The 25,218-nt window shown below is 37.3% G+C and overlaps 1 protein-coding gene across 3 annotated transcripts in view; it reads left to right on the top strand.

The window, feature by feature from the left end:
* Nucleotides 1-25,218, top strand: part of LOC136029567 (dynein axonemal assembly factor 10-like) — a 32,921-nt gene that overhangs the window by 5,970 nt on the left and 1,733 nt on the right. For all 3 annotated transcript variants that reach the window (XM_065708057.1, XM_065708056.1, XM_065708058.1), the window contains exons 3-5: nucleotides 10,308-10,432; nucleotides 15,932-16,140; nucleotides 17,275-17,492. In XM_065708057.1, coding sequence (XP_065564129.1) covers nucleotides 10,308-10,432; nucleotides 15,932-16,140; nucleotides 17,275-17,492 — 552 coding nt within the window. The remainder of the gene's footprint in view (nucleotides 1-10,307; nucleotides 10,433-15,931; nucleotides 16,141-17,274; nucleotides 17,493-25,218) is intronic.

Genomic DNA, 25,218 nt, shown 5'->3' with positions numbered 1-25,218 from the left:
ATGTATGAGAATAACACTGCTGCGGTTAAGGCAGGAAATGAGGTTAGCAGCTGGTATCTTATTGAATCAGGAATTAAACAGGGTTGTTTTCTAACCCCCTTTACATGGATGATTTTGATGGACTTAGTCTTAAAGAGCACAGGAAAGGCAATGGGAGAACACGGAATCAAATGGGGAGAAAAAACTTTCCTGGACTTAGAGTATGCTGATAATATAAGTATCCTAGATGAAAGTGGGAGCAAAATGAAAGAACTTTTAGAGATTTTGCGAGTCCTAGAATAGGTTTGAAAGAAGACTAAATTACTAAGGCTAGGAATAAGTGAGGATGAAAAGGTGATGTAACGAAAAGGTGATGTTACGAAAAGATTGATCAGGTTCACTTACCTTGGTAGTATTATTAGTACAGACGGTGGGAGCAGAGAAGATGTTAAAAGTAGAATAGCCAAAGCTCAGGTTTTTCTTTCTCAGGTGAAAAAAATTCGGAAGAATAGGAAGATAAGTTTGCTAACCAAGAAGAGAATATTAGAAGCGGATGAAGATTTGCTAGATGTTTTCCAGAGAAATTGCCTAAGGATTGTTCTGGGCATCCGGCTGACTGAAAGTATTTCAGAGTAGGCTGTATGAAAAACAAGAGCTAAGAGCTCATATGGCACTTGTGACGAGGCCCGAAGAGCCAAGAGCTCATATGGCATGAGCTCTAGCAAAATTCTAAGAATCAATAGATTGATTTAAAAGGAAAATTAAAGGCTTAATGGCGGTCGAGATTTAAAGTAAGAGCTCTGAGACACGAGGTCCTTCTAAATATCAAAATTTATTAAGATCCGATCACCCACTCGCGAGTTAAAAATACTCATTTTTTCTAATTTTTCTTCTCTCTTCAGCTCCCCACATGGTCGAATCGGGGAAAACGACTTCAAATCAAGTAAATTTGTGCAGATCCCTGACACGCCTACCAATTTTCATCGTCCTAGCACGTCCAGAAGCACCAAACTCGTCAAAGCACTGGAATCCCCCCTCCTAACTCCCCCAAAGGAGCCGATCCAGTCCGGTTACGTCAATTACGTATCTGCGACATTTGCTTATTCTACCCACCAAGTTTCATCCCGATATCTCCACTCTAAGCGTTTTCCAAGATTTCCCCCTCCAACTCACCCAAATGTCATCAGATCTGGTCGGGATTTAAAATAAGAGCTCTGAGACATGAGCTCCTTCCAAATATCAAATTTCATTAAGATCTGGTCATTCGTTCTGAAGTTAAGAATACCTCAAGTTTTTAATTTTCCCGAATTAACACCCCCTAAACTCCCCCAAAGAGAGCGGATCTGTTCCAATTATGCCAATTACGTATCTAGAACTTGTGTTTATTCTTCCCATCAAGTTTCATCCCGATCTCTCAACTCTAAGCGTTTTCTAAGATTTCCAGTTTCCAAGATTTCTGTTTCCCCCGGATCCGATGTCCTCGGATCTGATTCGAATTGAAAATGTAGCATCTGAGACATAAAATCTTTCTATATATCAAGTTTCATTAAGATCTGATCACCCATTCGTAAGATAGAGATACCTCAATGTTCACATTTTCCAAGATTTACGGTTTTTCCCTCCAACTCCCCCCATTGTCTCCGGATCTGGTCGGGATTTAGAATGAGAGATCTGAAGCACAAGGCCCTTCTAAATATCAAATTTCATTAACATCTAATCACCCGTTCGTAAGTTACAAATACCTCATTTTTTCTAATTTTTCCAAATTACCCCCCCCCCAACTCTCCCAAAGAGAGCAGATCCGGTCCGGCTATGTCAGGCACGTATCTTGGACTTGCGCTTATTCTTCCCACCAAGTACCGTCCTGATCTCTCCACTCTAAGCCTTTTTCAAGATTTCCGGTTCTGCTCCCCCCCCCCAATGACACTGGATCTGGTCGGGATTTGAAATAAAAGATCTGAGTTACGAGGTCCATCTAAATATGGAATTTTATTAAGATCGAATCACTTCTTCGTAAGTTAAAAATGCCTCATTTTTTCGAATTCTTCAGAGTTAGCCCTCCCCCCAACTCTCCCAAAGAGAGCGGATCCGTTCCGGTTATGTCAATCACGTATCTAGGACTTGTGCTTATTTTTCCCACCAAGTTTCATCCCGATCCCTTCATTCTAAACGTTTTCCAAAATTTTAGGTTTCCCCCTTCAACTCCCCCTAATGTCACCGGATCCGGTCGGGATTTAAAATAAGAGCTATGAGATACGATATCCTTCTAAGTATCAAATTTCATTAAGATTTGACCACCCGTTCGTAAGTTAAAAATACCTCAATGTTTCTAATGTTTCCGAATTAACCGTCTCCCCTTTTTGGCCAACCGTCTAGAGCTAAACGGAAAGCAGGTCGTCGGCGGTTGGGGTGGGAGGATGTCACAAAGAAAGGGAAATGGGGACTTCCTGACAGGGTGTTAAGAGGGAGGTTTTGAATAGATTGGGATGGAGGAGGAGTGTGCGCAGTTGTGTTGGCCTCAGACAACTTGATGCTGCGGTGAGTTGTTATTAGCATTACGGCATTAGGCTATTTTTTTGGAAGCCATGTCACATCGAACCTCCCAATGTCAAGTTTATTTCACTAGTAAACTTCAACCATCATGATTGCAGCAGTACTATAAGTCGATAATTGTAAATTTTATTCAACTGAACACAAATAAATGGTTGAAGATTAGATACAACAGCTTTTAAATAAGGCGCATAGGTAGAATAAAATACCAGACACGCTGTGACGGTACAGTTGATAGAGCCGTTCCTTTTAATGGGTGGTGCTTAGGTTCAATCCTCCCTATCGCTAGAAGATGGGATTACGTTAATATAAAGGTTTTTTCAAATTTAAATACGTTTTAAACTTGTTTCAGTATAGCCATTTTTTGGCTTACGCCGAAAAACTCATTCCATTCCAATTTGCAAAACAGATAAGCTTTGCCAAGACAGCGCTTAACAAAATATGTACGAATTTTGTCTGATAAGGTATTTTTGACATTTTCAGCACAAAAATTTTAACAGATTAATCTTATGGATATTTACTTTTCAAATTGCTAGACATTAGGCCGGAGACATGTGACTGACCTATTTTTGGCAAAAGGGCAAATGAGACCTTTTATACTTCTTTAGAATTTGCTTCTCTGCTGCAACAGGCAGCAGAAAGTTATACACAAACTATGGGAGGTTCCCAAAATCACCACGATCTTTTTGTCCAAGCTCACAATGCCCGCGCTCAGAATGCCCACGGCTCAAAAGTACCACGATCAAAATGCTCACGATTAAGATGCCCACTGACTCAAAATGCCCACGACTCGAAATGCCCACGATTCAGGATGAACACCAGAAATTGGTATCGTTAGAAATGCCGGCGGCTTAAAACGCCAACAGTTCCAGATGCCGACAGTTCAAACTGGTCACATGGGATATTAACATCATCCTAGTTTACAATGCCGACTGCCGAAACCGTCCACAGGGGAGGCCAAAATCATCCTGGGACAGCGGACTATGAGATTATAAGTGATAGGATTAACTACGGAAAAGGTTTGAAAAATAATTGTTTTCTGTGTTTCTTGATCAGTTTAGAATTGTTTGCGTTCAAGTAAAGAAGCAATGTCGTACAAAATTGTGCCGACACAGAAAGCAAAACCAGGAGATACAAACCCACCAGTTAACTTGCATCATGAAGGTAAGAATAATTCTGTGATTAAAAATGACAGTTTTAGGATTGGTGTTTGGGATTCAACTAGTCTGTTCAGAATCTGGCAAAGTTAAAAATGTAATTAATTTCACATTCAAATTTCATTTTTAATCTCCGGCTGACAATTGTATTTTTTTATGGTACTTGCAGCTTCGCTAAAGTGCCATTTACCGATCACTTTTCTGTCTGTCTGTCGGTCGGTCGGGCGATCGACTGTTCTCGAGTTAGGGTACTGTCAGAAGTGCTAGGACGATGAAACTTGGCAGGCATGTCAGGGACCCGACCAAAGTAACCTAGAAAGAGTCACTTCCTGGATCCGAACACCGTGGGGGAGTAGAGGGATGGGGAATCCGGAATCTTGAGACAACTATAACTTTCGAACGGCTGATCGGATGTTAATGAAACTCGATATTTGGAAAGACCTCGTGTCTCAGACGTTACTTTTCAAGTCCAAAATGGATCCGATGACTTTTAGGGGGGGAGATGGGGGGAACCGGAAATCGTGTGACATGTTCAAAGGGAACTTCCAGAATTGCTAGGACGATGAAACTTGGTAGGCACGTCAGGGATCCAACCAAACTAACCTAGAAATAGTCACTTCTCCGATCCGAACACCGTGGGGGGAGTGAAGGGATGGGGAATCCAGAATTTTGAGGCAACTAAACTTTCGAACGAGTGATCGGATCTTAATGAAATTTGATTTTTGGAAAGACCTCGTGTCTCAGACGTTACACTTCAAGTTCGGAATGGATCCGGTGACTTTTGGGGGAGTTAGGGGGGACCGTAAATTTTGTGAAATCTTCAAAGATGACGGATCGAGATGAAGCTTGGTGGGAAGAACAAGTACAAGCCCTATGTACATAATAGACAAGACCGGACAGGATTCCAGCAACAGGGGGGGGGGGGATTTGGAATTCCGGTGATCGCAATTCACGGTATTTCTAGACGTACTAGGACTATGAAATTTGGCTGGAATATTGGAGATTCGGCAAGAGTGGCTTAGAAGTCGCCACTTTCCAAATCCGGCCGTTCCCCTTCGCTAGGCTGTTCCCCTTTTTCAAAAATCATATTCATAATATACAATAACTTATTTCTAACCACGGAGCCACCATATTTAAGAAACTCAATTACCGCGATATGAGCACCTGGAGCCATATTAATTTTTAATCCTTTTAGTACTGTTGCTAATTCTTCCTCACAAAACAAACCTTCTTTCACATCCAAGGTATCACAAACTTTTTCATTTTCCTCTGTATCTTATCCTGCAACTCTATCTTGGTTTAGCACATTCTCAAAATGTTATGCCCATCTCTCTTTAACTCTTCCCTTATCACTAATTGTGGCCCCACTCCTATCTTTAACTGGGACAGGTCCGATTGACTACTCCTTCTCAATTTATTAACATGCCAGTACAATATTTTACTGTTATGCCGTCTAGCTGCATCTTCCAGATCCTTGGCTATTTTATCCATGGCCTCAACTTCACACCTCTTTAGTTAATATTTTAATGCTTTCTCTACTTTCTTTGAATTTCCATTGTTTTTAAACGATCAATCACTCAGATAGTTCTTGTTCAGGCCGCTTCTCTCTATTAAACATAAGGCTTTTTCACTAATATTCTTAGCTGCGTTCCTAACTTTCTTCCTTAAGACACCATCAACGACATCACAAATTGTTCTACTAAAATTATTCCATCTATCTTCTACATCGTCAAATTTTAGACTCTCGAGTTTAATATTCAACTGTTCCTGGAAAGTTTTATCTCAAATTATCATCCTGGAGTTTACCAACATCATAACTTCCCGGGAGGTAGTTGTCCTTCCGAAATTTCAGCTTTAAATTAACCCTAGACACTACTAGATGATAATCTTATTTTTGACATCAATAAAAGCACCCCTATTCACCCTAGTATCTTGTATTGATCCTGCCAGTCATCGGTTTACAATAACGTAATCAATAAGGTTTGCTGTATTACTATCACGTGAATACCACGTTGACTTATGGGCTCTTTTATGACCAAACACTGTATTGGCTATAACTAGATTGTAATACATACAAAATTGTAGCAGTTTGTAGCATTTACTGTTTTCTTTTTATATGCCAAATTTCCCTATGCTAGGATACTAGCTTTTTCTATTCCAATCGACCTGTGTGTTAAAATCTCCTAATAAAAACACCATATTTCTGCCTGGGTCCCTGTCTATTTGCCCCTGTAACTGTAAGTAAAAACCATCTGAGCCTGAATGACTTAGCCATATTATACAGGGACATGATAAATTGCATTTCTTTTTCTTCAAAGAGCATTTGGACATTTGACTTGCGGAGATACGAGAGAGCCAATCGAAAAAGTAAAAGCAGCTTCAGGGATGAAAGGAAAATTCATTGATACTAACGATGATGGCTTCATATCGAGAAAAGAGCTTCGAAAACTTTGTTCTTTTAACCTTGTTGAATATACTCCATTGCTTTGATACCTCAATGCTACTTAATAAATAATAATGACGATTGCATAAGTCCATTAAATGTGGCAGAGTCTCATGAGTATATCTTTGTCAGTATGGCCAAGTCCTTAAATTAGGATCCTGTGAGTACACATGACGAAGTGGCATGGGGGAGCTCTGAGAAAGAAACCTCGAAGAAGCCTTTTGCAAGATATTTATTGTTAAAATTTACGGAACAAACTTTTTTTCGTTGAAACTAAAATCAAAATATTCTTCTTTATCTTTTTCAACAGTATTGTGGTTGCAGCGCTAGCCTCCTTTTAAGGTCTCCTTTTTCCGTTCTTTTACTTTTTCACTGCTAGCGGGGCACTAGAACATCATAAAAAGTTATTAAGAGCTACATCTTTTTGCTTTTGTCATTAAAAAACACAGTATTTAAAATAAAGTCAATTTTTCAGTAAGCTCATAGAGGGTTTGAATAGGAGGTAAAACTTTTGTGTTGCGGGAGGGGAGGTAAAACTTTTAGCTATGTAAGGCTATCTTGTGTTGCATTGTTTCCTCCGTTAAGTCGGTCTTAACCCTAATTAAATAAAAAAACAAGTTTTTTTTTAACTACAAGTAAGGAGCGACATTAAAACTTAAAACGAACAGAAATTATTCCGCATATGAAAGAGGTTGTCCCCTCCGCAACGCCTCGCTCTTTGCGATAAAGTTTGACTCTTTCTCACAACTATCTATATATATATAAATAAGTTGTTTGTCTGTCGACTGACGTCATTATAAGGATTGAGCTGTATGTCGTCATGAAGTTAGTCATCATATACCAATTCAAAAACGAATGTATAAGCCGAAGTAGCTGAGTTGGTAAAGCGTTATGTTCCAGGTTCTAGGTCCGAGAGGTTCCAGGTTCGAGCCTTGGCTTTAACATTAATACAAAAGAAAAAAAAGGTAAAAATTACAAAAAAAAATAAAAGAAAAAAAACTAAAAACTAATAAAAAAAATTAAAAAAACTAAAAACTGAAAAAGAAAAAGAAACTAAAAAAGAAAAAAACTGAAAAATAAAGGAGAAAAGAAAACTAAAACCGGGACACAGAGAATATAAATGACGACCGGGACACTCAAAGAGAAATTACAGACTGGGACACAAATAAAGACCGGGACACTCAAAGATAAATTACAGACCGGGACACCGGGACACCAGGACACAAATGACGACCGGGACACCGGGACACGGGGAATATAAATGACGACCGGGATACTGGGAACATAAATGACGACCGGGACACAACTACAACGGGGACGCCGGGGGTACAGGGGGATATATAAATGACGACGGGGACACAGGGAATGTTCGATTAGCAATCACCATCAGCAAAGCTCAAGTGCAATCATTAGAATAATGAAGTATAGATCTAAATACGGATTATTTTTCCCATGGACAATTTTATGTTGCATGTTCAAGAGTCGGTAAACCTGACAATCTATTTATATGCACAGACAATGGGACATCGAAGAAGGTTGTATATTCGCTAGTTTCACGTAGTTAAAAACGTATATATATGTATATATCTATCTATATTCGCAGGTGGGACACAGGGACACAACTACAATGGCGTGTAACGACTTACGCGCGCGGGGGGCTTGGGGGGGGGGCGCGAAGCGCCCCCACCAACTAGATGTCAGGGTGGTGCGAAGCGCCAGCCCAACAGCTAGTACTTTTTAAAACATTAAAAAACTTAAAATTTTGGTCCGGTTACTTTGGGAAAAAATGTGTGTGGGAGGGGGCCTAGGTGCCCTCCAATTTTTTTGGTCACTTAAAAAGGGCGCTATAACTTCTAATTTCCGTTAGAATGAGCCCTCTCGCAACATTCTACGACCACTGGGTCGATACGATCACCCCTGGGGAAAAAAAAACAACAAATAAACACGCATCCGTAATCTGTCTTCTGGCCAAAAATACAAAATTTCACATTTTTATGGATAGGAGCTTGAAACTTCTACAGTGCAGTTCTCTGATACGCTGATTCTGATTGTGTGATTTTCGTTAAGATTTTATGACTTTTAGGGGGTGTTTCCCCCTATTTTCTAAAATAAGGCTAATTTTTCTCAGGCTCGTAACTTCGATGAGTTTGATGAAAGTTGATGAAACTTATATATTTAAAATAAGTATTAAAATGCGATTCTTTTGACGTAACTATTGGTATCAAAATTCCTTTTTTAGAGTTTCGGTTACTATTGAGCCGGGTCGGTCCTTACGACACGAGTTAAACAAGTTCTGTAGCATACCTCTTGGCCTCGATGGTAACTGTCAGAATGACAAGCTGTGTGGGAGCAAGTCATAGTGAAGATTATTGCATACTTTTCAATTAAAATTCCAGTAAATGCTCAAATTTCCCTATAATTGCTCTATGTAATTAGACGGGGTAATGGTTAATCCCGTCGGTCCCTGTATAAAAAACTCCCAGACTTTGTGCTAAATTGAAATCAACTTGTTGCGTGCCGCATTGCCTGTGTCTGCCGCATTGTGCATTGCCCGTGCCGCCTAGCCTATTGGGTCTTTAGAACAAACTCCAACTTAGGTCCGTAACAGGCATCTTCTCGAGGATTTTGTGCACAGTTAAAACTTACTTCTTCAACGGCATCAGACAACACTTTTTCGGCTCTTTCCCATACTTTTTCATTTCCTAGTCTATTTTTCTGACGATTCTAAAACCTTCTAGCCTGTTGCTTTCGGTTTCAACAATGAACATATTTTCAGGAAACTTATCCCAGTTTTCTGACTTTGACAATAAAACTTTGCTTACAAAAGCATGAGTTATTATAGGAAAATAACCCGTATCTAATAATGTTTTCGTGATATCTCAATTTCTTGCACGTTACGCTAAAGTTTGACTTTTTGTCCCAATCCTTTAAGAACGCCTCCTCAAACACAAAGGTCGTTTAGTTAGAATAAGAAGCTTTTTAAAGCTCTAAAGTACTTTAGCGTGAAGAGCCAGGTACTAAGGAAAAACTCCACTCATATACTGCACAATTTTTGTTCGTTTTAAATATCAATGTTTGGTTCCTATTTTCAGTTGAAAAAAAAACTGATGTTCTAATATTTTATCTTGGAATAGTTGGGAAGTTTTAGACTACTGTGTATTGTTTTCCCAAGATAAACCAAAATACTCAGTAGCAATATCGACTCATTAATCTTCTGATCACCCAGTTTTATTTATGTTGAAACTCCATCTCCCCATTGAATATTTTCTCCCCTATTCATCTCCCCCCATTCATTCATTCATTCATTCTTCCCCCATTCATCTCCCCCATTGGGGAGATGAAACTCCATCTCCCCATTGGATATTTTCTCCCCCATTCATTTATTCATTCTCCCCCCATTCATCTCCCCCATTGGGGAGATGAAACTCCATCTCCCCATTGCATATTTTCTCCCCCATCCATCTCCCCCCATTCATTCATTCATTCTCCCCCCATTCATCTCCCCCATTGGGGAGACGAAACTCCATCTCCCCATTGGATATTTTCTACCCCATTCATCTCCCCCCATTCATTCCCCATTGGGGAGATGAAACTCCATCTCCCCATTGGATATTTTTCAGCAGCATTCGCAAGCAAATCTTAGTGATGGTCAAAGCCTCACAGAGTACACCGAGCAAGTTAAACCAAAGCTATGACTCTTCAAAATGATTGAGCAGTTGCTTTTCTTTTAAATTATACGCTTTTTTGTTCCTTAGTACCGGACGTGACCGTCTCCTACTTGGTTGCCTCTACTCCTGCAACCCTGATAGAGGTATAGTTGTTTCAGTAAGACAAATCTGAAGCTCACCCACCTTCAAACGGCTAATTAGAGGAATCTAGGGAAAACATAGAAAGCGTTGAATGGTTCGCCCCCAACCACGCATAGAACTCCCAGCAGAGCATCAGAAAATCGACACCTGCTACGTGGACCTGATAGGTCCATATGCTTAAGTTTTTGTTTGTTTTTTACTATGCTCAATAGAAGTGCAATAATGAAAACCAGTGACAGTTTTTTATTCAGTTGCGCTGAGATTTCATGGTATGTTTACTTGTATTTTTTACTCCCTTTTGTTTGAAAAAAAAACGAAACAAAATCATATTATCAAGAATTTGCGTTACATTTATAAGTTTTCTTTAAGGGACGTGGATAATCTGGATGAACCAATTTACACAGTTAAGCATGCTCACGTTGGCACAGTGAATAGCATTTGTGGCAAGGGTAGCGAGACCACATCTCCAGAAATTGCTACAGGTGGTCGAGATGGTAAGTTTTCTGCTAATAATTTCTGCAAAATATCCTAATATTTCTTACCGAAACTAGCATTATTCCGAAATCTGTATATTCAAAAATATATCCAGTGCATTGCATTTCCGTTTATGTTTTAGCAGTTCTAAATTATTGTTTTATTGGCCATCCCTGACTTCGTCTCTAACTCTGATCGGGAGTTGGAATATATTCGGGCTTTTTACCCTTGTAAATGGGATCCTTGCATAGCTGGTGATGTTACCTTTTGAAAATTTGGTTTCCAATGCCCTAAAGCCATAAAGCTAAGGTACTGACAGAATTGGCTTCAACTGGGGATGGGGGAATATGCATCCCTAGAATTTTTTTTTCTCGCTTCTATATATTGACAAATAGCCTTTTGAGGGTTATGTTTTAGTAAAAGTGTCTTTTTTGGTATTTCCACTCAAAATTTTCGTTAATATTCGCCACCGAGTTAAAGAGCTATGTTTTTTCTATGGTTAATTTTCTATTATTTTTTTAGTCTACTATAATCTTGGTACAATTTCTAGTTTGTATTAACTAAAAAATTGTATAAAGCTTCATCCTAATATTTGTCATGAAAAGTACTGTTGATTGTTTAGTTACGTTCTTTATTAATTTCAAATATAGGAAAAAGCCTTTATCGTTTTCTTAGCTGTAACCTAGTGTACAACAAAGAATAGTTGTAAGGTTTTCCTAAGGTACATCTCAAAAAGTTACTTTGAATTCCGTCAACGTACAATAATTTGGAGAATATGACACATTGGAACCTGGATAACAAGAATTTGTGTGTTTAGTAAAAGTGTCTTTTTTGGTGTGTCCACTGAAAAAAAAAAATTGCCCTCCTCTATATTTTGAATATTTTCGTTAATATCCGCCACCGAGTTAAAGAGTTAGGTTTTTTTTCTATGGTTAATTTTCTAAAAATTTGTTTTTAGTCCACTATAATCTCGGTACTATTTCTAGGTTGTATTAAATAAAAAAAAAATGTTGGCTCTCCGCACATGAATAATTAAAACAAAATTTGCATATTAATTTATTTTTTTGGCTAACTGGCTTTCTCATAGTTTTGATCGGACGATTTTGAGAAAAAAAAGGAGCGGGGGAGTAGGCTTAGTTACCCTCCGACTTTTGGGTTATTTAAAAAGGCAACTAGAACTTTTAATTTTTTTTCGAGCGTTTTTATTATACGTTAACAAGCTTTCCGATTTTGTGACAATCCATCAGACGTTTGATGCTTTCACACTTCGAGTGCCACCTGGTTACCACAGGTCTTATAAGCTGTTTGTCATATACCTCTTTCACAGCGTCAGCAGTTTTTGAACTCTACAGCATCCCAGAGAGCAATACACTTCAAAAAAGCGGCGTGGTACTGCCTATTATGTGCAATATCACAGATGTCTTTGTCAGCATCAATGGATCCAAGCAGGTTAAGTGTGTGACTGACACACTTGAAGTGTGGAGGAAGTTAGAAATACTCTGGGTCGTCATGAGAATCAAGTATCTCTCTAACGTTTGTAAAAGAGAATGAGCCATTCTGGTCTGCTTCATCTTCATTTTCTTCATTCTATTTGCTTATTCTACCCACCACGTTTCATCCCGATCTCTCCACTCTAAGCGTTTTCCAAGATTTCGGGTTTCCCCCTCCAACTCCCCCCAATATCACCCAATATCACCATATACAGTCGGGATTTAAAATAAGAGCTCTGAGACACGAGGTCCTTCTAATTATCAGATTTAATTAAGATCTGATTTTTTCAAATTTTCCGGATTAACCCCCACCCCCCAAATAGAGCGGATCCTCCGGTTATGTCAATCACGTATCTAGGACTTGTGCTTATTCTTCCCACCAAGTTTCATCCCGATCTCTCCACTCTTAGCGTTTTTCAAGATTTCTGATTCCCCCTCCAACCCCCCCCCCCTAATGTCACCGGATCCGGTCGGGATTCAAAATAAGAGCTTTGAGACACGGGGTCCTTCTAAATATCAAGTTTCATTAATATCTGATCACCCGTTCGTAAGTAAAAATACCCCGTTTTTTCTACTTTTTCGAATTAACACGCCCTCCCCAACTCCCCCAAAGAGAGCGGATCTGGTCCGGTTATGTCAATCACGTATCTAGGACTTGTGCTTATTCTTCCCACCAAGTGTCATCTCGATCCCTCCACTCTAAGTGTTTTCCAAAATTTCTGGTTTCCCCCTCCACCCCCACCCCCCAATTGTCTCCCGATTCGGTCGGGATTTAAAATAAAAGCTCTGAGACAGCGGTCCTTCTAAGTATCAAATTTCATTAAGATGTGATCTCCCGTTCGTAAGTTAAAAATACCTCATTTTTTCTAATTTTTTTTAATCAACTTTTCCTCCTCCCCCCCCCCCCTCAGGTGGCTGAATCGGGAAGCGACCATTTTTAATTTAATCTAGTCTGGTCCCTGATACGCCTGACAAATTTCATCGTCCTAGCTAATCTGGAAGTGCCCGAACTGGTAATACCGGGACCGACAGACCGACGGACAGAAATTGAGATAGCTATATGGCACTTGGCCGACGGGCAAGTGCCGTAAAAATTCCATGATTTCTGAATATCCAAAACGGGATGAAGCCTATCAAACCAACAATTACAAGAAAAGGCGGTAAATTTACTTCGTCGAGACTAAGAGCTATTTTTATGGCACTTGGTATTTACCAAGGGACATATAGCGATCGCAACTTCTGTCAGTCTGCCTGTCGGTCCTGGTTTTGCTAGTTTAGGCACTTTCAGATAAGCTAGGACGATGAAATTTGGCTGGTGTATCAGGGACTAGACCAGATTAAATTATAAATAGTCGTTTTCTCGATTCGACCATCTGGGGGGGGGGGGTTAATTCGTAAAAATAAGAAAAAAATGAGGTATTTTAACTTACGAACGGGTGATCGGATCTTAATGAAATTTAACATTTAGAAGAATATCGTGTCTCAGAGCTCTTGTTTTGAATCCTAACCGGATATGGTGACATTGGGGGGAGTTGGAGGGAGAAACCTAAAATCTTGGAAATGGTCCATTGCTTTGGCGAGTTTGGTGCTTCTGGACGTTCTAGGACGATGACAATTGGTAAGCGTGTTAGGGACCTGAACAAATTGACTTGATAAAGTCGTTCTCCCCAATTTGACCATCTTGGGGCTGAAGGGAGAGGAAAAATTAGAAAAAATGAGGTGTTTTAACTTACGAGTGGGTGATCGGATCTTAATGAATTTTGATATTTAGAAGGACTTCGTATCTCAGAGCTCTTATTTTAAATCTCGACCGGTATTAAGGCTCGGATTTTCATTTTAAATCAGTCTATTGATTCTTAGGATTTTGCTAGAGCTCATGCTATGTGAGCTCTTGGCTCTGCTGACCTCGTCACAAGTGCCATATAAGCTAAGCATAAAAAGTGAGGAAAAATTGATAGGAAAATATATTGTTTCTTTATTCGCCATAAAAATTTAACTAAGACGTGAAAGATATTTGCCATGATTAGTTCTCCGTCATTTTGCAAACTAGTATTAACGACACTTCTGTTTTATCTATGCCCTGTACCTAACGTATAAATCGACCTTTTGGGCCCTTCATTTACCGAAGGAAGATCTTATTGCACTGGAAGACAAAGAGTAATGTGCTGGAACAAAGGTTGGGTGTATTGTAATATGCTGGGACGAACGTTGGGGGTATTGTGAAAAGGCAATAACCTTACTCCCTTTCCCTGTGACTGATTGGAAAACTAGTAATAGAACAATGAATTTTAATTCGAAATCGTGATGTCCAATACTTTTCAAAAGATTCGAATCGAGAATCGAATAAATTTTTCCGACTATTAAACAATTCCATTACATTATTCAGCTTTTGTAAAGAAACGTTACATGTTTTCTATTATTAATATAATTTTTATATTACTATAATACCTTTAATATTATTATATTTTCTTTTTATTCTTTCTTTGTATTATTCTTATCCTTGTATCCTTCTATATTATATTATTTATTTTCAGTGAATTAATTTTAATTATTGTTTCATTTCTTTTGCAGAATTATTTTGCTTTTTTTCCTTATTACGAACCATACAAGCCATTGACATTGAAATAGCTTTTCAAGTTTAATCGTCTAACTGGACTGAAACATCTGGGATAAAAATCCTTCCCTTTCCCTTCAACGTACTAAGTAAACATTATTTCCAGAAAGAGGTTCTCGATATAAATTAAAGGACTGTAGTAAAACCTAGCACTAATAGATATTAACTCATATATATATGTAAAACTTATAAAAAACAGAAATTATTAAGAAAGGTTTATCAAACCCAAAACGAACGGAAATTAAAATGAATAACCACATGGATTGAAACAAAGGGGTTTCCCCCTTCAAAAGGCAGTTTAGCATAGGTAATCATTTTGAGGTCATAATTTTGGCCACGGAGCCTTAGAAAAATGGATTTAATTTTATTGATTTAAGTAGATTTTGAATAAATACATTTGTATGAATAAATCTATTATTCTTTATTCCTAGTGCCGATAATTTTACTGAAAAATTATGTGAAAACTATAATTAGGTGTAAACTATATCCTTTTAAAAGCTTTTAAACATGAGGGTTTCTTCTGATGACTCCTATTGATAGCTAGTTTAACATAGACAGTAATTGCAAGGTTCATAGTAAAACTCTAAAATCCTTACGGACTCTCACTGTTGCTGATTGACTTTCTCTTAATCTTTCAAAGTGTGAATATCTTTCATTTAATAGCAATATCACTACTCCTCTAATCTGTGGATCTTTTTCTATCCCGTCGGTTTCTTCATTTCGGTGGCTGGGAATTAACGTTAGTAAAACTCTAAAATTCTTACGGACTCTCACTGTTGCTGATTGCAAGAAGAAAATCCAATTAAGTTACTCTAGAATTGTTGCTAACCGAGGTAGATACAATAGAAAGTCTCTTGCTAAATTATACTCGGTTTTTACAGATCATTAGGTTTTGTTTCTTTCTGGTATTTACCATATTTTTCATAAAAAAGATATCAGTTCAATTCGTTCTTATTATTTCCGTTTTTCCCGTTTTCTATTGTATCTGCCTCCATGGTATAGGAATAGGAGCCTCATATCTATTTATAGTTTCCTGGATATTGGGTCGAAGCTCACAGAGCTTGCTGGCAAAATATCCCAGTCTACTTATAAGTATCTGCCCGCCCACGGAGGCCTTACTCGTTTGCTTTAGTTTCTTGTTTTTTCTGTTTTGTGTAGTGTTTTTTTTGTTTCTTTTATTGATACTCCGCTTCGATTTTTTGTAGCGGGTCAGAAATAAATTGTTATTATTATTATTATAGTGATGAACTCTGTTTTATTGATTAAATTGATATTGGATAAATCCATCCATCTACAAACAGAGTATTATCCTTTATTCCTAATGCCGTTAATCTTGCTAAGAAAATCATTTGTTTTTGTTTTGTCGTTTTTTTTTACTAGTTTTGAAACTATTATATTTTTGTTCGTCTTTTTAGGTTTTGTTAAGTTATGGGACGTCAGACAAGCAGAACAACCGGTTGCTGTATTTCGACCTGCAATAGGAACTGTTGATTGTTTCACAGTGACTCTTGGACAAACAAGCTATAATGATAAAATAGTGGCTGCTGGATTTGACAACGGGGATATTAAGATTTTTGATCTTAGAAACATGGCGGTTGTCAAAGAAGTCAACATAACTGTTGGTGTTAGTATTTTTTCTTCTTCTTTTGATTTTTGAAGTGATTTTTATCCTTGGGCCCGTGGGTCGTGATGAACCTGGTAAGTGGGACAGAGATGAAGGGACCTGTTTTCAAGGCCGTATCCAGGGGGTTAGGGGGATTTGAACCCTCCTCCGAATGTTTGTCTGACTTGTAAAAACGTAACAAAAATGAATATAAAAACATTTTTGATGTGTTTTTATAGTTTTTTTGTTGAAACTCCCCGAAAAAAAACCTTTTGTACCCCCCACCCCCTACTCAAAAAAATAAATCCTGGATACAACCCTGTCGGATTACTTTGTAGAATAGGTTCACTTTGTCTTCACTTTTCCTGTGAATGAGCATTTCGAAAGATATTTAGTTCTATAACGGTTTCTGATTATCGAGTTGTGGCCATTTTCATTTAAACATTACCATCTATTTTTTCACACATTATCATCTATCTTACACATTGCCATCGACATACACTCCCATCTTTCTTTTTTTAGATTTATTCATAATAAAAAAAATGAGAATCAGGGTAACTACTCCACTAGAATAAAATGCATTATTTCAGACACAAAAATACGAGCGGAAGGAGGAAGTATTAAATTTGACAAAGATTTTATTTTGGGGGGAATTAAATTGAGAAAAAGTGCGAGATTTAAGAAAAAAATCTGTAAATGGAAAATGACTATTTTTATGTCCCATTCGAAAAACATGTGTCTTGTATCATAATTTAACTTTTCTAAAATAGGATTTCACATTTTAAATATGAGAAAAAAGATACGTTTAGCGGTGAATTTAAGTAATTTTTTCTTTTCTTTAGGTAATTCTTTAGGTAATGGAATGTGTATTAATATGGGATATATGGTAGGTTTTAATAGTTGTGAACTAAACGTACTTTGACTTAGGTTCTAGCTTGCTTCTAATGTTTTTTTTTGTTTTTTTTACGGATAAGATTAAATAGAATTATCCAACTTAATCACTAGAAAAACATTTCTTTTTAATTCAGCTTATTAGTAGAGTTTTTTTTTAATGAAAAGAAACTTTTTTTAGAAATTATACTTTTTTATTAGTATTGTTTTATGTATTTGTCCTATTCACTTATCTTTGTTTCAGATATTGCTGTTGTCTTTTAGGTTTGTTCTATGCAATTTTCTGAAAAAAGTGATAGCCTTCTAGTCACAGGGATCAACTCAAGAATATGTTACTTTCCTTTAGACATTGCTAATAAAGAAAGTGTCATTTGGGAAAGTTCCTGGAGAAAATCTACAGTTTGGACTGGGAAACTTATGCCTCAAAGTGCTGCCATATTTTCGACAACGGCTGGAGACGGCAGCGTTGGGATTTGGAGAGTGTAAGATTTTATGGTTTTCTTTACTGACTTCATTTCTCCGGGTTTATAGACATGTGGTGTGTCTCATATTATTTTTTTTTTATATTCAGCATTCAGACCTGTCATTGTACTATCTGCGGCTTTATAGACGTCTTTTCCGTTTGTTAAATTAGTCCTGCTGCTCAGTGATTGATATTCCTCTTAAAGGTTCACTAAAGGCATTTTGGGTCTTATACGAAAGGTGTTTCGGTCTTTTAATTTGGTCATGTGGTGTGTATCGTATTTTTTTTGTATATTCAGCATTCAGACCTGTCATTGTACTATCTGCAACTTTATAGACATCTTTTCCGTTTATTAGATCATTCCTGCTGCTCAGTGATTGATATTCCTCTTAAAGGTTCACTAAAGGCATTTTGGGTCTTATGCGATAGGTGTTTCGGTCTTTGCACGTGAGGCTGTTTTCAGCCTCAGGAGATGGGGAAAAAGTACAATAAATTGGGCCTACAGTGTTTAAGGCCTCTTAGAGAAGTCTCAATGAAGGTATTTCGCGCCTAACAGGATTAAATGAAGTTTGATGCCATATTTATTCACATATTTGAATTTAAAGACCAAAAATATGACAAAAAATGTGTTTGTAATAGTTAGAAAGTAAGTGACGCGTCTTTTGAAAAAAAAATGTTTTCAGCCTCAAGGTGAGCAGTTCTTTCAGTGGGAAAACTAGTAAATTTGGCAGGTCTCTCAGAGGACTATCTGAGACGTTATGAAGATGTTTTCCATTTATTGTAGTAGTGCTACTGTTCAGTAATCGTTTTTCCTCTTAAAGGTTCACTAAAGGTATTTTGGGTCCTGCGCGAAATGTATTCGGGTCTTTGCTTCTCGGGTCTTTGAGCAGTAAGATGCTATTTGATGCACAACTAATATTGATATTGGAATCTGAATACCAAAAATATAAAAATAGTAATTGTTTTTTAACGTTCAGAAAAAACATGATGTGTCGTTTGCGAAAAACATTTTTCAGCCTTGGAAGATGAGAAAAAACACGATCAATTGTGCCTATGGTAATTTAGATCTTTCAGCGATCTATCTGCCCTGTTATTGATACCATTATGTTTATAAGTGTTTTTACTAATTACCAACTTTTAACTATTAAGGTGACATGGCCTGTCAGCTTTTTATATTGGTACTTGACTTATTTAAAATTGACGTCACCATATAGGTTTAATATACCATCATTTATGGTTACAACCTATGATTCATCATCTTGTACATGAAGAACCAGTTTCTTGTCAAAAAGTGTATTTTATTTTAAATATTATGTTTGGTTAATTGCAAACGACACTAGATTCAGCAATTTCTTTTCAAATGAGCACTTAAACAGCTCTCTATGATGCTCCAGTACCCAGCTGGCAAAAAAAGAAAAAAGAAGACACACCAGCGCTACCCATGCACAAAACTGATTTCTTGTTCAAGACAGGGGGCTGTTAGTTTCTTGTGCAGGGTTTTTCGGCAATAGCGATTCTAGTGGAGTATTTTATTTCGATCAGACGCCAGTTTTTAGGGGTTTTGGGCTATTTTTCGAAATTCCTATAATTTCATTTTAAAAACAATATTTTACTATTAAGGCTACTCGAGATAATAGTTACCATTTTTGAATCAGCTACAAATAGCAATTTTTCTCAATAAGCATTTTTTTTATGGATTTTTCAATTTTTTTGTCACTAAGGGCTGTGGTTCGGTCTTTACTAGGCTGCAGCAGCCACGATCGACGTGTATCTCGTTTATTGGAACATTGCTGCTACTCATTATTTGTTTCTAGTTTTCTACTCAATATTCTACTACTCAGTATTCTATGTTTCTACTCAGTATTTGTTTCCAATTTTAAAAGCTCTTTGCAGACATTTCAGTATTACAGTAGTATTTGATGCCATATCTGTATACATAACTAAAATCTGAACACCAAAAATGTATTATAATATAGCGTATTTACGAAATTCAGATGGAAGGTGATGCGTCTTCTACAAAAAAAATAATGTTTGAGCCTCAGGAAATGGTCAGTTCTTTTGGGAAAATCTTCCAAATTGTGCCTACAGTATGATAGGCCTGTCAGCGCACTATCTGAACCGTTTTAGACTTTTCTGTTAATAAGAGCGGTACTACTGATGCTCTTTAATTGTTACCCTTCTTATAGGCTCACTGAAAACCTTAGGATATTAAAACGTTAGATGTTATTTGATGCCGTACTTATGTACATATTTGATGACCAAAAATAGTAAAAAAAAATGACAGATTTTTTGGTAATCAGAAAAAATGTGACCTATTTTTTCCCAAAAAAAAATTAGCCTTTGTAAGAATGGACAATCCTCTTCTGAAAAAAAAGCAAAAAAACTATTGAGTTATACCTTTTGCATAAGGACTGAAGGGATAAGAAAATTCCAAAGCAATTTGCTGAAGCATAAATTCAACCAATCAAGTTAATTCTAAAATGGTGAGGCACTTTAGTGGCGACATATGTACTGCCAAATTAGATGCCGTAATTGTTACCTGGCATCTAATTTGGCCAGGTAACAATGATTACCTGGCCATGATGAGCCTGGGCTCCTATCCTAAGATGTGAGGCCACCGCATCTGACTCCTTCGCAATATCTCGAAGTTTTTTAGATATTTTTGTCAATTTTTTGGGTCCACAGTTTTTATGTATTACAGATATCATTTTAATGTCAATAGACACTATTAAGTAATTGATGTCAATAGATAATAGGTATAGATGTCAATCGACTATGTTTCAGAATAGAAAAAATGTGCCTCATTTAGATTAAATTTTCAACCACCGGTATTTAAGAAAATTTAAGAGAGAGAAACGGGTTTGATTTAAATTAAGCAGTGAACAAAACTTACTAAAAACAAAAACACAACAAAATAACATTTATTAATAATAATTGTGAGTATTTCATCTTCATATCTGGGAGCCTTTATCAACAGAAAAGAAAAACCCATTTAAACTCTCGTAAATGGAAAAGCAGTGTCGTCTAAGAAACTATCTAAATTTACTAACCAAATTAAACGCATCCTTATGTCTCACTTAACGCCTTTTGGGTCTTATCAAAGTAAGATGCTATTTGATGCCGTTGATGTCTGTATCTCTCAAGTTTTTGGCAGCTCGAACGTGACAATCTATTAAGCTTTAGGAAAGGAATCTTATGTCCTTGGGGAACGCCATTTTGAAAGTATTCACCGATTTAATGTGATATTACCTACAAACAAAAATTAGCATGATTTAAAATTGTGTTTAGTTTGAATTTATCAAATATATGATTAAAATTCAATGCACAAAAAGAAAGGAACTTCTTATTGCCCGATCAAAAGTGCCACGTTAACACCTCAGCTTAATTTTCAAAAATGAAACTACAAAGAGAGTCGACGAGTTTTGTCTACTGGAGATTCATTTCTCCACCGATTTCTCTTGGAATAACCATCTTGGTCAAGTGAGCACCTCCTGCGCAAGAAAGCTGGGAGTTACTCTTCGCTGCGAAAACCTTCTGCCATCCAGCTTGATTATCTCACTCTACAAATCCTGCATCAGACCCACAACTGAGTATAGATACCCTCCATCAAGAATAGGGGCGGGCTGTGCTTCTACACATGACTTGCTCTAGCCTCTAATTGAAAGGTTGTATGTACCGTCGATGGCTGTTTTCTACAAATGCATGAATTCGCCTCCCTCAGGCGAGTTCTCTTGCACTTTGCCCCCCCCCCCCCTTTGTCCAGCCGTGAAGGCAGACACGAAGGCACAGAGCTCGGTTCAATTATCTAAAGGACACTCCAAGAACTTAGTATTTGAAGAACAGCTTCATCCAGCGTTGCACCTCTGGCTAGAATGATATCTCTGGGGATATTATTCCTGCAAATCCCACGGTTGACTCCTTTAAAAGAAGGTTCAACAGACATTTAAAACCTCGAGGTTTTGGAACGAGGAAAGGAACAGTGGCATCAGATACCTTTAAGTACCTGGCGCCGTGAATGTAGGAATAAACATCTAAAAAAAAAGCTTCAATTATAATTCTAAGCTCTGAATAAGGTTTACTTCCTAGTTATTCCAGTGAACATAAATGCTTATGTATAGTACATTCAGAGCCGTCCCCAGGGTTAGGGGGACCGGGGCAGTTGCCCCGTGGATTTGGGGGGAGGGGGCAGCTGGGGAATTGCCTACTTTCATCAAATTTTTATTCTGCTTTTTTTGCTTATACGTGAGTTGGGAAGAGGCCCTGTAATTAATTTCTCCCCGGGTGTCACTAATCCTAGGAGCGGCTCTGAGTACATAGTAAACGACATCATAATACATGCTGTTGAGGTGCCAATGAACTCACAGAAGATGATTTAGTTTAAATCTCTATGAAATTGCTGAGCACAATCTCCACCTGTTTCTTGGGAACCAATTTTCACAATCTATTATTTTTCTTCCATTATCTTTTTTAGACTGAAAATGTGTTTCTTTCGCTCACTTTTTGTTTTGTCATAAGGACTGTTCCATCCTTCTACTGTTTCTATGATAATCTAATCTGATCCCGCTTTTGAAAATAGCGAGCATTTGACAATTTAAATTTGCAGACAAATGTAATCCGAGACTTTATTATATTTTATTCACATTGCAGAAACATCCAATTTACTCTTATTTTGAAAGTGACAAAACTGGTGCTCAGTTTGAATACAGCTTTGATGTCAAGGAAAATATAGGCTGTATGAAAGTGACAGTCTTTATCAGTGGGGTCTTGGCCTCTACAATACTCCCCCCCCTCATTACTAATAGAAAAAATTGCAATATTGTTATATTTACTTTCTTGTACTTTTCTCAGGACACAAACTCTTCAGCTCGCTCTGCCGTTAGGATTTTACAGACGTTCGTGTGCTACACTGCTCGGTCTTCAGTGGATGGTGCAGTAATCTCTAGTCATTGCTTATTTCATCTTCGACCGTGGCGTTGAAAGCCCTCAATTGGTTCCAGTTCGGTCTTTACTGCATTGAGCCAAGTCTTTACTTGTAATCTCCACATCTTCTTCCAATGGCTCAGGGGTTTACAGTTTTACGCTTTTTTTGTGAGGGCGCTATTTGGCCTCCGAAGAACGTGGCCAAACCATTTAGGCGGTGTTTTTTTTTTTTTATTATTATTAATGAACCGATGTCATTTTTTTTACGGCAGCGTATTCATAATTCGGCACTATTGACTATCGATGTGAATGATAGTGATAGGCAGGAGTGGTCAAACACATTGAGGGCCTGGACGTCAGCTGCTTTCAGGGACCAAGTTGGGGTTAGCACTGTTGCACCTTGTTTGAAGCATTATCACGCAAAGATTTTCTGTCAGTATTGTTTGGGACACAAAGGGAGGCATTGATCCCTCTGTTGATAGTTACCAACTGCTTAGCTGATAGCTATTGCGTCTTGTTTGAATCAGAATCATGCAATAATTTTAATCTGTATAATTGGCAAACTGAATCTTCTGATGAAATCAGAATTAAATAAAGGGAAAATATCATAGTTTTTATTTTATTCTGGTACGGCTGATCAATCGTGAATACTTTCGCTTTCTGAAAGGAGTCAAATGTGCAGCCGGATTTCACAGCCCCCCTCCCTCTAAAAAACTCGTCAGGAAGAGAATATTTGGTTCACTTCTATTTCGGACCAGAGTCGAAGAATTCATTTGCTTTGGCCATCGAATTTGGTCTAAGTCAATAAAAGGCTCAGGTCTATGCCCTGGTGATGATTTGCTATTTTTTCTGATTTAGATAGTCTTTCCAGAGTTTTTTCTTTGATATTCTTAAAAGATGTAGAGAATAAGAGGATTTCACTTTTAATTTGACACGTTTGCCAGATTCTTCTCTGTGATGTCGCCCGTCACCTATCCATCTTCTGTCAGAACTTAAATTTAACGCTTCGGGATAAACTGAATGTAATAGAGATAAGACATATAGCGTTTGGATCCAAAGAAGTGGGAGTGACTGCGCTTCAGTTGACCACATAGACATAAACTTGGACAACTTATCCAACTTCAGGCAGCCTTAGACTTTCTTTTTTTTATTGAAATAAGGCAGTAATTACTATCATTCATAAGTCGGGGTTGCATTGTTAGGGGTTTCATAGCCATTATGGTGCATGTCGGCAAAGTTAAGGATGATAACCGAGGTCTGCCCCAATCCCTCCTATGTAAAATTTATTTTAGAATAAAGTATATATTATGCCTCTTCAAAGTTCATTTGTAGTATTTTATTTCTGTGTTCTTGCACCTTTTTTTAAGTCGACAACCAGGGGGGGGGGTATCAAATAACTTATTAAAACTCTACACTATTTTAAGTATGAATGTCCATTATCTGCGAAAAGAATGTAGCAAATGCTGTCCACTTGTCCGCTATTCAATGTCGGGAGTCTCAATTTGTGCAACAACTAAAAACTGGCTTTTTGCCAATGTAAAAATATCTATTTGAAAAATAAACTCTTGATATCGACAGATGGGATGCGTCTTGAATCTTTGGATTTTGTTATTATCTCAAAATTGTGACCTATCTAAATCGTTTTTTTCATACCAGGAAATTTTAGTGTGCCGACTTTCAGAAAAAAAATAGTGAGCCATTTTTGAGAAATAATATCGAGGACGATGAATATCATTTTATGAATATAACATAATAACTATGTTAATTTCTTGAATTTATCATCCGCGGGAAGAAAGTTTCAAGTTTTTAGTAAACACCAATTTTGGTGTTAATCAAATACTTTGTGTTAATAGACCATAAATGTTAATAAAACGACGTAAATCTAAAAAATTTTAAAATTATGTTATGTATAAAATATGGAGATCAACTCCACACTATTTTATGTTCCACAACATTATTGACATGGAGTCGTTTCAATTTTTAAGACGCAGGGAAATGAAGTCAGTGACAAGAATCATTGCAATATCCTTTAATCAAATAATTGAAATAACAAAAAAGATGTATTGGCATCGCTTAGAATAGCGTTATTTGGTGTCTTTAGTATTTTAAAGCTATCTTAGTAGTTTTAAAAACAAATGCAATGTAGTGTTGCTGGTTCCTAATAAAATTACCAGTGGTTTTGACGGTATTTGGTCGGTTTGCTTACGTTTTAAATTAATATGAACATAACAAGTAGTAGCTGAAGATGCGTGGTTTAACTTCAATTATAACGGGTTCAACTTAACGTGTCGTCTAGAATACGATGATGAGCCGATTGGCTGAGGACCAAGGCAAATTGAAAGATCATTTTCAAAAGTGTATTCTGAAGCTGATTCATTTAATGACTGGAAATTCATCTACGTTAGAGAACCCTGCAGTGTCCTCAGAATCATGAAACCTCGATGGATGCTCGTCCGATCAGAAATTGAGAGTTCTAGTCTTCTTTTTTTTAAGTCAAAAGTAGTTGGAACCAGCCCCTGTCCTTAAACTGTTCTTACCCCTTAGGACATCTGATCGATATTTTGAGGTATTTATTTTGTACTTTATATATATATATATATATTTATTTCTAACCCACTTACATCAAAAAGATAAATAGTGGAGTAACAACTAGAAGAAAAACGGAAAACAAATAAAAAGAAAAAAAAATGTGATACAAATAAAAAAAAAAACGAGAGTCAACAATAGACATTAATCATACAAACGGATCAGACCGTGGTGAGGCGACAAACGCCGATGCGCCGTTTCTGAGAGCTTTTTGTGTACTTTCTCTTCGGCTCCTCAAT

Source organism: Artemia franciscana, chromosome 7 (genome assembly GCF_032884065.1).
Source record: "Artemia franciscana chromosome 7, ASM3288406v1, whole genome shotgun sequence".
Lineage (NCBI taxonomy): Eukaryota > Metazoa > Arthropoda > Branchiopoda > Anostraca > Artemiidae > Artemia > Artemia franciscana.
This window is presented reverse-complemented; position numbering and strand designations above follow the sequence as displayed.